The sequence below is a fragment of the Eubalaena glacialis genome, chromosome 3 (genome assembly GCF_028564815.1).
Source record: "Eubalaena glacialis isolate mEubGla1 chromosome 3, mEubGla1.1.hap2.+ XY, whole genome shotgun sequence".
Taxonomy (NCBI): Eukaryota; Metazoa; Chordata; class Mammalia; order Artiodactyla; family Balaenidae; genus Eubalaena; species Eubalaena glacialis.
The window spans coordinates 83,343,798-83,359,619 of record NC_083718.1 but is presented as its reverse complement, the minus strand read 5'-3'; the positions used below and the strand labels follow the sequence as shown (position 1 = coordinate 83,359,619).

Here is a 15,822-nt window from a genome sequence, read left to right as displayed (position 1 = left end):
ACAAGAAATGCTGCAGAGGGTGTGGAGAAAAGGGAACACTCGCACTGTTGGTGGGAATGAAAATTGATACAGCCACTATGGTGAACAGTATGGAGGTTCCTTAAAAAACTAAAAATAGAACTACCATATGACCCAGCAATCCCACTACTGGACATATACCCTGAGAAAACCATAATTCAGAAAGAGTCATGTACCAAAATGTTCATTGCAGCTCTATTTACAATAGCCAGAACATGGAAGCAACCTAAGTGTCCATCATCAGATGAATGAATAAAGAAGATGTGGCACATATATACAATGGAATGTTACTCAGCCATAGAAAGAAATGAAATGGAGGTATTTGTAGTGAGGTGGATGGAGTTAGAGTCTGTCATACAGAGTGAAGTAAGTCAGAAAAAGAAAAAAAAGTACAGTATGCTAACACATATATATGGAATCTAAGGGGGAAAAAAAAGGTCATGAAGAACCTTGTGGCAAGACGGGAATAAAAACACAGACCTACTAAAGAATGGACTTGAGGATATGGGGAGCGGGAGGGGTAAGATGTGACAGGGTGAGAGAGTGACATGGACATATATACACTACCAAATATAAAATAGATAGCTAGTGGGAAGCAGCCGCATAGCACAGGGAGATCAGCTCGGTGCTTTGTGACCACCTAGAGGGGTGGGATAGGGAGGGTGGGAGGGAAGGAGATGCAAGAGGGAAGAGATATGGGAACATATGTATATGTATAACTGATTCACTTTGTTATAAAGCAGAAACTAACACACCATCGTAAAGCAATTATACTCCAAAAAAGATGTTTAGAAAAATAAATAAATATAATAAAATAAAATGTATCACCACATTTATGGCTTCTAATATGAGATTCCTTGCCAAATACCTCCAGACTCTTAAGCCAATGCCCTAATTTTAAGATTTCTACAGGAGCATCCCACCTCAAAGAACTAATTTCTCTGTCAGGTCAAATAACACTAACTAAAGTAGAGACAACTCCCAAATATCAGTGCTGATTTCTCCCTCATGTAATAGTCTGATGAGCTTTGGGCAGTAATCTGGGGATCTTTTTCTTCTGCAGTTCTTGCATCTTGGACTCCTTTACTTCTAAGACCACAAGAAGAGATAGGCTTAAAGAACACATCCGTATCCACGGCTTACTGGACCAGTAAGCTAAGCACTTAGAAAACAAGCAGCATAGCAACAGTCATTTTGTAAATCTAGATAAACATTGGAAACCCCAGTGGACCTCAAAGGTGGGGTCAAATCAATCAAGGAAGTAACTTCAGAGGTGAAAAAATATAATAAGACCATGAGGTTGTTGAGTTTTGCTGTAAGAAGAGCATATTGTGCACATGGAGAGCAGGCAGCAATTTGCCTGGTAAAGACCCTTTAAACTTCCCTTTATTTGTACTACCCATGTTTTCAGAACTACTATAATTTTATGCAGAATATCCCAATATTTCCTAAAGCATTTAATGTGTCATGTCAGATTATAAATACGGTTAAGTTGGAAAAGAAAAGGAACACAGGATATGAAAGTGTAATATAGTTTAAGAATCTCTTTCTGTGCTGTACTAGGTATGTCTGAGCCTCTTTCCTGCCGGAGCAAACATGGTGGTGGTGGTGATGGTGGTGACGGTGATGATGACAGAGACAATGATGATCGGCCACCTCTCAAATGCCAATTATGTGCCCGGCATTGTGGCAACTGAATTACACACATTCATGTAAATTTTATGCCTAAGCAAGTAGGTACTGTAAATGTGGTTTTCCCCACATTTTGTAGAGGGATTCAACTTCTGAGGAGTTAAATAGTTTGTTCCTCAAATCAATCAAGCAATAATTAAGAAAATAACCTGGATTTGAAATTATATACAAACAATCATCGATATAACTCTAAATTCAGATAACACTGATTGTGAGAGCCTGAAAATTGGGATGGAAGAAGGATAGAAATCAACCAAAATTATGATATAATATTGCTAAAAGCAGGTTTTAAAAGAATGAAAATACTTTTACCATCACAAAAAGAATTGTATTTTATTCAGGAAATGGAGGATAAGTAACAATTGCTCATCTGGTAGAAACCGCTGCGCAGGTGACAGACAGACACAGAAGACAGCGAGAGAATTCTCAGAGGGCCCCCAGGAGGAGAGCTGCTGCTTTTCCTCCTGAGGCTCTGTGGTGCTTTCTCGGGTAGCTCCAGAGGGAAGCGGCATTGCAAACTCAGATAGGAAACCTCTGACCGTCAGGAATCACCACACGCATACTGCAGGCTGAAGGGTGGAAAGCTTCTTCTGTATCCATGATAGGCTCTGAAGAGAAGATGAAGGTGGAGCTGTGGAACTAGGTGAGCCGATTGTCCTTATCCTTTCCAGATGCAGATAAAAGCTGAAGCTGTTACTTGTTCTTGGGTGGGCACTTCTGCTGGCATTTCTGGGTAGGTGTCACAGGAGGGCATTTCTGCTGGCACTGCTGAGGTGGGCAAGGGTCTGAATCCTTCTTAGGTGAGCAAGGATCAGGGCACTTTGTTACACACACTGGAGGTGTCTTGCACTTCTGCTTGCACTGCTGCTCTTGAGAAGACATCTTTCTGGAGTCTTAATATCTGAAAGACAGTATATGACCGTGTTCACAAAAAGGAATCCCTACACAGAGAAGAGCAAAAGCTTGTGTAACACAAACAGACAGTATCTCTCCAATCTCTAAGCATGTTGTTTAATCTCTTTAATACCTTTTAATGAATTTCTGACATCTCTCTCATTCTTTAGCAAATCTATTCATCAGCCCAGAGAAAACTTTCTCTTTTCTCATACAACTTTTCCAAAGAAAATATCTTTGTTTTAAAGAAACAAGAGTTGTTTTCAGTTTTGGTTCTTGCTTTCCTTTTATTTTTATGAAAAAAATATCTTAAAAAAATGCTATCACAAGTTCTAAAATCCTGGGCAAGCTCACAAGCAAGTCCTATCACCATTTTCTCTCATGAGGACCCGACAGGATGATTTTGTACAGAGCAAACAGCAATCAGGATGAATGTAAGAGCCTCACACCTTCTAAGATAAATGCCTCTGAAATCATAGTAGAGGTCCAAGAAAAAGGTATAGAAAAAGGTAAGTCCTTTGCTCTTTATCCCTTCATGTCAAAATTTCCTGTTAATTTCTTTTTCAATAGAGGAATTCAAACTAGGTATCAGAAATCTAGTAAATGCAATATAACATTGTGCCCACATTCCAAGTTCCCATCCACTAAGTAGCTTTATACCCATGATCATAACTTTGGACCCATTAAATTTGCTATCTCCAGCATAAACTCAATATTTGGGGGCCCTAGAACTTATTTGAACTGAAGAATCAGACTCACCAGTTTCTCCAATGTCAATCGGAACTCGAGTAGCAGGAGGATAGCTGTCGTGCAGCAGAAGACCTTTTTATTGGGGCTTGCTGCCCCACCCAAAGGGGAAGCGGAGCTGTCCAAACTGGCCTCATGCAGTCATTTCCCAACCCAAATGCAAATCCATCCATAACTGGCTTGGCAGGGACTCTGAAAACAGGAAATGTCCTGCGCCAGGATCTCCTCACTAGATTATGTTCTCATGACTCACAGAGTCCCTGCCTTAGCTCTCCGTTTCAGTGGTTTATGGCAGTGGGAGAAATTTGGGGGTTCTTCAACTTGTAGGCAAGTGTTCCCTTTCTTGATTGTGGAAGATGACCCTATTCCATCTTTCACCTTCTTTGAATTGTAAAAGTGCCTGCCCAGTTGCACTTGAATTGGTGGCCATTTTGTTGTACATACTGGTTTGAAAATGGCCTGGCTACCTGGTGACACCTTCCTCTTTACCTCAAGTCCTTCTTACAATACATTTCGCCTTGATCCACGGCTTGCTAAGTGAAATCTCTTCTCCTCTTCTAAAATAGACTAAGAGAAGTTAGCAGATGATCTCAGATGACTTCCCATCACGATACTTATATACGTTTAGTAAAGTGGTGACCTTTAGGGCCCTCCTTTCACTGTTTTGTTCCTTCAGATTAAGAACATCCAACAGTCAGATTACTATGAACTTTATAAATCTGTTTCATTTCCAGCCACAAGGAATTCACTAGAAGCATAACATCACCTACCATAATTCCAATCAGCTGGCAGATCAGAACCTAGACTTACAATAGAAACCAAGCCTTTTACTCATATCTCCCAAACGTGACATCCCACCTGCTCTTACCTAATTTCTCCCAAAGGACCTCTTTGGATTCTTCAACTTTTGAAGAAAGCTCAGACGAGTGTTTAAATTTTCTGGCTTCCTGTCTCTTTGAAATCATAGGAAAACCCTATCTAATAGGCAATGTCATTCAAATAATGAGTTTTAAATCTATTTATTATTTATGAATTATTTAAGCACATTGAGTCACATCAAATCTAGGGGTAAATTCAAGAGATAGTTGAAATCACGTTATTAATAATTCGGTCATTGATGTTAATTGCCATTCATACACTACTTCTTAATAATAATAATAATTTTACTATAATTTTAACCTATCTGTAGATTCTTCCATATTGATCACAGTGGAATATAAGTGAAATTAACCTATTTCGTGCTCTACTTTCTTCATACAATTTGTCCATGTGCTGGAAGCAATTTTTGATATTTTTTATGCGTCAACTTGACTGGAACAGATTGCTCAAATATTTGGTCAATCTTTCTTCGGGCTTTTTCTCTAAGGATGTTTTTGGATGAGAGTAATATTTAAATCAGTGTCCTGAGTAAAGGAGTTTGCCCTCTGTAAGTGGGTAGGCCTCATATAGTCAGTTAAATAGAACAAAAGTCTGACCTCTCCACCATCCAGGTAAGAATCAATTCCCCTGCCTGATGGCCTTCCAGCTAGGGTTGGCCCTGCATATTTTGGACTTTCCAGCCTTCCTAATCTCTCTCTCTCTCTTTGTCTCTTTATCTGTCTCTTCTCTATCTCTCACTCTTGCTGTGTGTGTGTGTGTCTCTCTCTCTATTCATATATATATGTATATATACATATATATATGTAAATTGAATATTTCTTTTGCCATTTCATGCACTTGATTCCAAGGTTGCCCACTCTCACCACTATTATTCAACATAGTTTTGGAAATGTTAGGCAGAGCCATCAGAGAAGAAAAAGAAATAAACGGAATCCAAATCGGAAAAGAAAAAATAAAGCTGTCACTGTTTGCAGATGACATGATATTATACATAGAGAATCCTAAAGATGCTACCAGAAAACTACAAGAGCTAATCAATGAATTTGGTAAAGTAGCAGGATACAATATTAATGCATAGAAATCTTTTGCATTCCTATACACTAATGATGAAAAATCTGAAAGTGAAATTAAGAAAACACTCCCATTTACCATTGCAACAAAAAGAATAAAATATCTAGGAATAAACCTACTTAAGGAGACAAAAGACGTGTAAGTAGAAAATTATGACACTGATGAAAGAAATTAAATATGATACAAATAGACGGAGAGATATACCATATTCTTGGATTGAAGAATCAACATTGTGAAAATGACTCTACTACCCAAAGCAATCTACAGATTCAATGCAATCCTTATCAAACTACCACTGGCATTTTTCACAGAACTAGAACAAAAAATTTCACAATGTGTATAGAAACACAAAAGACCCCGAATAGCCAAAGCAATCTTGAGAACGAAAAATGGAGCTGGAGGAATCAGGCTCCCTGACTTCAGACTATATTACCAAGCTACAGTAATCAAGACAGTTTGATACTGGCACAAAAACAGAAACATAGATCAATGGAACAGGATAGAAAGCCCAGAGATAAACCCATGCACATATGGTCACCTTATCTTTGATAAAGGAGGCAAGAATATACAGTGGAGAAAAGACAGCCTCTTCAATAAGTGGTGCTGGGAAAACTGGACAGGTACATGTAAAAGTATGAAATTAGAACACTCCTTAACACCATATTCAAAAATGAACTCAAAATTGATTAAAGACCTAAGTGTAAGGCCAGACACCATCAAACTCTTAGAGGAAAACATAGGCAGAACACTCTATGACATAAATCACAGCAAGATCCTTTTTGACCCAGCTCCTAGAGAAATGGAAATAAAAACACAAATAAACAAATGGGACCTAATGAAACTTAAAAGCTTTTGCACAGCAAAGGAAACCATAAACAAGACCAAAGGACAACACTCAGAATGGGAGAAAATATTTGCAAATGAAGCAACTGACAAAGGATTAATGTCCAAGATTTACAAGCAGCTCATGCATCTCAATAACAAAAAAACAAACAACCCAATCCAAAAATGGGCAGAAGACCTAAATAGACATTTCTCCAAAGAAGATATACAGATTGCCAACAGACACATGAAAGAATGCTCAACATCATTAATCATTAGAGAAATGCAAATCAAAACTACAATGAGATATCATCTCACACCGGTCAGAATGGCCATCATCAAAAAATCTAGAAACAATAAATGCTGCAGAGGGTGCGGCGAAAAGGGAACACTCTGGCACTGTTGGTGGGAATGTAAATTGATACAGCCACTATGGAGAACAGTATGGATCTTCCTTAGAAAACTAAAAATAGAACTACCATACGACCCAGCAATCCCACTACTGGGCATATACCCTAAGAAAACCGTAATTCAAAAAGAGTCCTATACCAAAATGTTCATTGCAGCTCTATTTACAATAGCCAGGACATGGAAGCAACCTAAGTGTCCATCATTGGATGAATGGATAAAGAAGATGTGGCACATTTTTACAATGGAATATTACTGAGCCATAAAAAGAAAAGAAATGGAGGTATTTGTAGTGAGGTGGATGGAGTTTGAGTCTCTCATACAGTGTGAAGTAAGTCAGAAAGAGAAAAACAAATACCATATGCTAACACATATATATGGAAGCTAAGGGAAAAAAAAAAAAGGTCATGAAGAACCTAGTGGCAAGAGGGGAATAAAGACACAGACCTACTAGAGAATGGACTTGAGGATATGGGGAGGGGGAGAGGTAAGATGTGACAGGGTGAGAGAGTGTCATGGACATATATACACTACCAAATGTAAAATAGATAGCTAGTGGGAAGCAGCTGCATAGCACAGGGAGATTAGCTCGGTGCTTTGTGACCACCTAGAGTGGTGGGATAGGGAGGGTGGGAGGGTGGGAGATGCAAGAGGGAAGACATATGGGAACATATATATAAGTATAACTGATTCACTTTGTTATAAAGCAGAAACTGACACACCATTTTAAAGCAATTATACTCCAATAAAGATGTTTAAAAAAAGTGAATTTAAAGTAAAGAATATTAATATTACATGATACTTGTGATGTATAATTATAACAAATATAATGAGACTTTAGGGAATAACTGAAGTTCAGGAAACAATGCCCTAGTACGTTCTCCAACCCAGGCAAAAGATTTCATTTCTGCCTTTTCAGTCAAGGACATGAACTATCCTCTGTCCCCTTGGGTAATGAAACTTTTCTTTATGGGTCATGGCTGGTGAGCAGCCCTGTCTCATTTAGGAAAAATTTTCAACACTGACTTTATGTTACTATACAACGTGGCAACACGTTTTTAATAGAATCAGGATGTCCCATCTCACCTGACCCCAACACTCCCCTAGACTACTGCCATATGCTTAAAATTCCTTTAACAGGAAAATAAATATTTTTATTCCAACAATAAATATCAGATTTAAATTGTGTGAAACCAAAAAGAAATGGAAGATAACATTTAAGACTCAAACCGTCACATATAAGTGACTAAGAGTAGGTTTGGGGAGGGGAGAGAGGATCAGAGCACTAAAGGTCTGAAATCTAGGTGAATTACAAACTTAGGGCTGATCTCTTTGCTTTCTTCTACTCTTTCCAGATGTGTTTTAGGTCTTTAAAAGACAGTAATTTTAAAAACGTATTTTCATGGTGATTTTCTGTCTTCTCCTTCAACCATCCAGTCCCCTCAACCTGCCATATTACCCTTTGTTCCCCAACTTGTACTCCTAACTGTCCAATTTTGCATATTTTCATGTCAACGCATTTAGTGATTAGTACTTTCATATTTTTAAAAATTCTTGCAGTCAGTAGAGCTGACAAGTTGCAAATTAAAAGTTTAAAATGATGTTGCTAAATGTGCTTCCTTCTCTTGGCCAAATAATCAAGAAGCTTCTCAGGACTGCAGTTTTATAATGGGAAAGGAGGAAGAAGAGGAGAATGAGGAGGAGAGGAATAGAAAGAGGAAGCCCTTGAAACCTATGAAACAGTCACCAGCTATGCTTCGGAAAGTAAAGGATCACTGAGTCAACCCAGCATCACATCCCATCAGTTAAACAGGTTGGGTTCCCAGAACTGTTTTGTTCCTGTCAATAAGGAAAAGCTTTTAACCCAGATTACCATTGGCCATGACCATCCAGGGACAGAGCCAAGACTAGAGCACTTTCAGAAACTGTATCTACAAGCAATGTCATCACCAGATGGATCATATAGAGTATTTCAGAGAACAAACAGAAGGAACTTTACTCAACAGATCAGTTACTACTCCCCATAGTTTCACATCACATCTAAGACATAAATCCTTAGAGAAATGTCTGATTTCTGTCATCAAAAAATTTGAGAATTAACTGCTCAAATGGGATTGCAGTGTCAGGTACTCCAGCTTTGCTCATACCTGGGGTCATTCCCGCTGAGGACACATCTCTCAAAAAGGGCACAAATCATTATAGTCAAAGCACCAAAGTCACAGCAAGCCTGGTGGCCCCAACATGTCAGGCAGCAGTCACTTTATTGGTTGCAGTGGTGAACTTGAACACTCAAGAGTTCCTCAAGATCAACTACATGAAATGCTGCAATGAAGACTACTGTCTCCATTCTGTGGCTTTCTGAGGGTTTTACTATGAATTATAACTATAAGAAAAATGACAGGAAAGAACATTTTTTTTAAATTTTGTCCAATTTTTGCTTCAACATTTTATCTCACATATTACTACTGTATGTTATACACCATTGAACAGAATAATCGTGAAAATTAAGATTCTACAATAAAATAGGGAAGAAATAAAAATAAGTAAATGAGAATTATGGTAAGATATTCCTGATATTTGTAGAAAAAAAAGGTAACTGCAAGTACCCTTGAATTTCTGCCTTTCGCTTTTATTTCTGAGTGTCAGGCTCACTCTCAACTAACCTTCCATAATCTTGCTGAATCGGACAAATTACACTACATTCATATGGTAGAATTCTTAAGATCATCAGAGAGCATTTTTAGAAGTTGTTTTAATATTATCAAAAATATTGAAATTATAATTTAAAATCATATGTAAAACATGATGAGATTTTGATTAACATATATTCGAGAAAAGACAGGAAATACATATAATTTGCTAAGAGTGATTTACTGGTGTACTTACAGATAATTTTTACTTTTGTGTTTTTCTTTTCAAAAGAGTCTCCAAAGAATATCTGCTAATGAGTAAAGTATCTTAAAATATTACTTTGAAAAGGGAACAAGAGACAAATCTCTCTATTCCTCAATTAGAGGGAAAATACTCTTCCTCCTTTCCAGAGCAGACGTTCTACACCAACATTTCTGGTCAGTCATCAAAGTTGGGACTGGAGGTGGTAGATGTTTTATTGTTATTCTCTCCATATTTGATCACATCTCAATATAATCCTTCTTGAAGAAAAATCCCAATGATAATCCACCCTCCTCCCAGCGTTGACACACAAAAGCCACAGGTCCCTGAAAGTCATATGTATCTATGTAACAGTTCGATCAAAAATGGAGGATCATACTTAGCTTAAAAAACTAATGAGGAATGAGTTTGTCCAGACTTCAAAAGTCAGACAGGTAGAAATCCTAAAATTGGTCAGACTATGATAAATTAGGTAAAAGTGGATGATAGTAAAAGAGCCAGTGATGATAATAACATAGCAGTAAAAATAATACCTCCCTTTAAACTGTTATGAGAAATAAATTTTAAAACGAAACTATATACAGCACTTACCACAGGTGGCAAAAAGTTTACAATTAGTTAACTAATAAATTGTTAATCAAGTAAAGGTAAAACATCAAGTTCAAGTTGTGTTTGATGGTTGAGGAAGTTATTTGCCTCATTTCTTTAAGAATATTTTCAACACCACTGCATAAAAGGTTTTGTTTTATTTTTCTATATATCCTTTATCCTTCCTTTGTTTTTTGTTTGTTTTTAATTTTTTTATTTTCATTGGAGTATAGTTGCTTTACAATATTGTGTTACTTTATACTGTACAGCAAAGTGAATCAGTTATACATATACATATATCCTCTCTCTTTTGGATTTCCTTTTCATTTAGGTCACCACAGAGCATTGAATAGAGTTCCCTGTGCTATACAGTAGGTTCGCATTAGTTATCTGTTTTATACATAGTATCACTATGCCTATATGTTAATCCCAATCTCCCAATTCAACCCACCACCCCCGTTTCCCCATTGGTATCCATACATTTGTTCTCTACACCCGTGTCTCTATTTCTGCTTTGGAAATAAGACTGTCTATACCAATGTTTTTCAAATTCGACATATATGCGTTAATATCCAATATTTGTTTTTCTCTTTCTGACTTACTTCACTCTGTATGACCGTCTCTAGGTACAACCGTGTGTCTACAAATAACCCAATTTCATTCTTTTTATGGCTGAGTAACTATGCATTGTATATAGGTACCACAACTTCTTTATGCATTCCTCTGTTGGTGGACATTTAGGTTGCTTCCGTGTATTCGCTCTTGTAAATAGTACTGCAATGAACATTGGGGTGCATTTTTGAATTATGGTTTTCTCAGGGTATATGCCCAGTAGTTGGCTTCCTGGGTTATATGGTAGTTTTATTTTTAGTTTTTTAAGGAATCTCCATACTGTTCTCCATATTGGCTGTATCAATTTACATTCCCACCAGCAATGCATGAGGGTTCCCTTTTCTCCAAACCCTCTCCAGCATTTATTATTTGTAGACTTTTTCATGATGGCCATCCTGACCAGTGTGAGGTGATTCCTCACTGTAGTTTTGATTTGCATTTCTCTAATAGTTAGCAATGTTGACCATATTTTCATATGCTTTTTGGCAATCTGTATATCTTCTTGAGAGAAATGTCTATTTAGATCTTCCACTTATTTTCTGATTGGGTTTTTTGGGGTTTTTTTTTTATATTGAGCTGTATGAGCTGTTTGTATATTTTAGACATTAATCCATTTTCTGTTGCTTTGTTTGCAAATATTTTCTCCTATCCTGAGGGTTGTCTTTTCATCTTGTTTATGGTTTCCTTTGCTGCGCAGAAGCTTTTACGTTTCATTCGGTCCCATTTGTTTATTTTTGGTTTTATTCTCATTACTCTAGGAGGTGGGTCAAAAAAGATCTTGCTGCAATTTATGTCAAAGTGTGTTCTGTCTATGTTTTCCTCTAAGAGTTTTATAGTGTCTGGCCTCACGTTTAGGTCTTTAATCCAGTTTGAGTTTATTTTTGTGTATGGTGTTAGTGAGTGTTCTGAGAAACAAAAGTGGAGCCGTAGGAATCAGTCTCCCTGACTTCAGACTATACTACAAAGCGACAGTAATCAAGACAGTATGGTGTTGGCACAAAAACTGAAACATAGATCAATAGAACAGGATAGAAAGCCCAGAGACAAACCCAGGAACCTATGGTCACCTAATCTATGACAAAGGGGGCCAGAATACACAATAGAGCAAAGACAGCCTCTTCAATAAGTGGTGCTGGGTAATCTGGACAGCTACGTGTAAAAGAATGAAATTAGAACAGTCCCTAACACCATGCTTCATTTTTAAAGAGAATTTTTATATCATTGCTATTTTAAGTCACTTCCAAAAGTTTTTAGGAGAAAGCTAATAAGAACACCCAACTTGAATTAGGTATGAAGAAATAATAAAATGGACTATCATAGACACTTATTCTTATGTGGTGAAATGAGAGTTAATCTAAGCAGAAATTTAGAACATAGTATAGAAACAGGACAATATAATTGTTCCTAGGTATTTGGTCTCACTTAAGCCTTCCTCTGAATATTGGTAAATACCAAAAATATCCCAATCCAAATCTAACATGTTAATTTTGTTGGTGAGAAAATAGCATTTATAAATGTTTATTATTCTGTATTAAAAATATGAAGTAATCTCTAGTTCCTTTTACTAACACGATGGTTAGCTGTTTAAGACAATAGGAAAATCTCTAGTTTAAATATCACATTCCTCCTTGTGGCAGTTTACCCAAATGTCAGGCTATGTCCTTATAAGAAAATGAATAGCCATCAGCACTAACTTTTCAGTTGCAAATAGACTTTATAAATCCTAGCTTTGTATTCCCTAAATGTGAGATCAGAATATTTAAGGTAGTGATTTCAATTGCTGATAAAAATATGAACTGATCCCATGTGGTGTGTGCTAGTGAGAGTAAGAAGAACATGAGGTAAAAAATGGAATGAATCACACACTTCTCATAACAGTCTTTCCAAGACAGTGAAAGTACATGGGCTGTTAGGTCGCTCCACAAAAGTCATAAAGAAGAATAAAGAAGCTTATGTTAAAATGTGGAAAATTCTGGGGAGAAAAACTGTTAGGACTTTAGCATGGGAGGAGCAGGTGACTGCTTCCTGGACAGAGATGGCTGACAGAGCTGACAGAAAAATAAGGGGATAACTTACAGAAAAGATAAGTGAAATATAAAAATTCTTATAAACATCTAAACTCAAAACTGACTCAAGAACTTACAGAGCTAAATATAATTTTACCATATGCTCTAGTAATAGCCCTCCTAGAAATTTATCCAACTGCTTTCAAAATATGCCCACACAAAAATCTGCAAGGTAATGTTTATAGCAGCTGTATTCATAATTTCCAAGAACTGGTAGCAACCAACGTGTCTTTCAATAGATGAATGGATAAATAAATTGTGGTAGACAAACACAATGGAATACTATTCAGTGATAAAAAGGAACGAACTATCAAGCCACACAAAGACTTAGTTGAATATTAAATGCAAATTGCTAAGTAAAAGAAGTCAGTCTGAAAGGCTACATACTGTATGATTCTATTAATCTGACTTCCGGAAAAAGCAAAACTGCCTATCCAAGAAACTCAACAAATCCATTTAAGTTAAATCCAAAGACACCCACATCATAATCAAACAGTAAAAAGAGAGAATCTTGAAAGCAGCAAGAAATGAGTAGACTCTAATGTATAAGGGGTCCTCAATAAAACTGTCAGCCAATTTCTCCTCAGAACTTTGGAGGCCAAGAGGCAGTGGGATATGATATATTTAAAGTGCTGAAAGAAAAACCCTGTCAACCTAGAATTCTATATCTGGGAAAACTGTCCTGTAAAAAGAAGGGAGAATTTAGGATATTCCAGATAAACAAGACCTGAGGGAGTTCATTACCACCTGATTTGCCCTACAAGAAGTGTTAAAGGGAGCCCTTTATGTTGATAATGAAAGGATCCTAAAAAAGAAAAAAACTTGAAATCATTTGAACATATGAAAATTTCCAGTGAAAGTAAGTACATGGGAAAATACAAAAGCCAGTATTATGGAAATTTTAGTTTCTAACTTCACTTTCTATTTTCTACTATATTTAAAAGACAATTTTTTAAAAAATAATTGTAAAACTATATTTGTGACCACAAAAATATAAAGATGTAATTTGTGACATCATTAGCATAAAAAGGGGATGGAGTTTTATAGGAATAAATTTTTTAATGCAATTGGAGTTAAGCTGGCATCAATGCACACTAGGTTGTTATAACTTTAGGATGTAATCACCACTGTAACCACAAAGCAAATACCTAGAGAATATACACCAATCCTTCTCAAATTTTTCAAAAAATTGAAAAAGGGGAGCACTTCCTAGCTCGTTTTATGAGGCCAGCTTTACCCTGATATAAAAGCAAGATAAAGACACTATAAGGAATTAAAACTACAGAGTCAATTACCTGATGAATACTGATGCAAAAAAGCTTTTATCAAAACTTAGGAAATCATATTCAGCAACATATTAAAAAGATTATACAACATGTTCAAGTAGAATTTATTCCTGAATGCAAGGATTATTCAATATACCAAAATCAATCAGGGTGGAGCTTCAAGATGGCGGAAGAGGAAGACGCGGAGATCGCCTTCCTCCCAACAAATACATCAGAAATACATCTACATGTGGAACAACTCCTACAGAACACCTACTTAACGCGGGTAGAAGACTTCAGACCTCCCAAAATGCAATTAACTTCCCCCGTACCTGGGTAGGGCAAAAGAAAAAAGAAAAAACAGAGACAAAAGATTAGGGACTGGACCTGCACCAGTGGGAGAGAGTTGTGAAGGAGGAAAGGTTTCCACACAACAGGAAGCTCCTTCATTGGTGGAGACTGCGAGTGGCGGAGGGTGGAAGCTTCAGAGCAATGGAGGAGAGCACAGCAACAGGGGTGCAGAGGGCAAAGCAGAGAGACTCTTGCACAGAGGATCGGTGCCGACCAGCACTCACCAGCCCTAGAGGCTTGTCTGCTCACCCGCTGGGGCGCGCAAGGGCTGGGAGCTGAGGCTCAGGCTTCGGTCGGATCCCAGGGAGAGGACGGGGTTTGGATGCATGAACACATTCTGAAGGGGCTAGTGCGCCATGGCTAACCGGGAGGGAGTCTGGGAAAAAGACTGGAGCTGCCAAGACACAAGAGACTTTTTCTTGCCTCTTTGTTTCCTGGTGCGTGAGGAGAGGAGATTAAGAGCGCCGCTTAAAGGAGCTCCAGAGAGGGACGTGAGCCGCAGCTGTCAGTGCAGACCCCAGAGACAGGCATGAGACGCTAAGGCTGCTGCTGCAACCACCAAGAAGTCTGTGTGCAAGCACAGGTCACTATCCACACCGTCCCTCCCAAGAGGATGCAGCACACCACTGCCAGGGTCCCGTGATCCAGGGACAAATTCCCCAGGAGAATGCACGGCGCGCCTCAGGCTGGTGCAACGCCATGTTGGACTCTGCCGCCACAGGCTCGCCCCGCACTATGTACCCCTCCCTCCCCCACACCTGAGTGAGCCAAGGCACCCGAATGAGCTGATCCTTTAGCCCTGTTCTGTCTGAGTGAAAAACAGACGCCCTCAGGCGACCTACACGCAGAGGCCAGGCGAAATCCAAAGCTGAACCCCAGGAGATGTGAGAACACAGAAGAGAAAGGGAAATTTCTCCCAGCAGCATCAGGAGCAGCAGACTAAATCTCCACAATCAACTTGATGTACCCTGCATCCGTGGAGTATGTGAATAACAAGGAATCATGCCAAATTGAAGAGGTGGACTTTGAGAGCAGGGATACATATATTTTTTCCCCTTTTTCTCTTTCGGTGAGTGTGTATGTGTATGTTTCTGTGTGTGATTTTGTCAGTATAGCTTTACTTTTACCATTTGTCCTAGGGTTCTTTCTGTCATTTTTTGTTTTTTTTTTTGTTTATTTGTTTTGTTTTTATTACTTAAAAAAATTTTTTTCTTAATTCTGATTTTTTATTTTCTATTTTAATAACTTTTATATTTTATTTTATTTTATATACTTCTTTCTTTCTTTTTGCCCTTTTATTCTGAGCTGTGTGGAGGACAGGCTCTTGGTGCTCCAGTTAGGAGTCATGGCTGTGCCACTGAGGTGGGAGAGCCAAGTTCAGGACACTGGTCCACAAGAGACCTCCCAGCTCCACGTAATATCAAACGGTGAAAATCTCCCAGAGATTTCCATCTCAACGCCAAGACCCAGCTCCACTGAACGACCAGCAAGCTACAGTGCTGGACACCCTATGCCAA

At 38.0% G+C, this 15,822-nt stretch overlaps 1 protein-coding gene across 1 annotated transcript; it reads right to left on the bottom strand.

The window, feature by feature from the left end:
* Nucleotides 1-2,403: 2,403 nt before the first annotated feature.
* On the bottom strand, nt 2,404-2,592 carry LOC133088173 (small proline-rich protein 2E-like). The gene has a single exon (XM_061185992.1). It carries the CDS (start codon nt 2,590-2,592, stop codon nt 2,404-2,406), a length of 189 nt encoding a protein of 62 aa, XP_061041975.1.
* Nucleotides 2,593-15,822: the final 13,230 nt, after the last annotated feature.

Bases quoted from the DNA above. Each gene is read 5' to 3' on its own strand.
- LOC133088173 (XM_061185992.1), bottom strand. From the start codon at position 2,592: ATGTCTTCTCAAGAGCAGCAGTGCAAGCAGAAGTGCAAGACACCTCCA.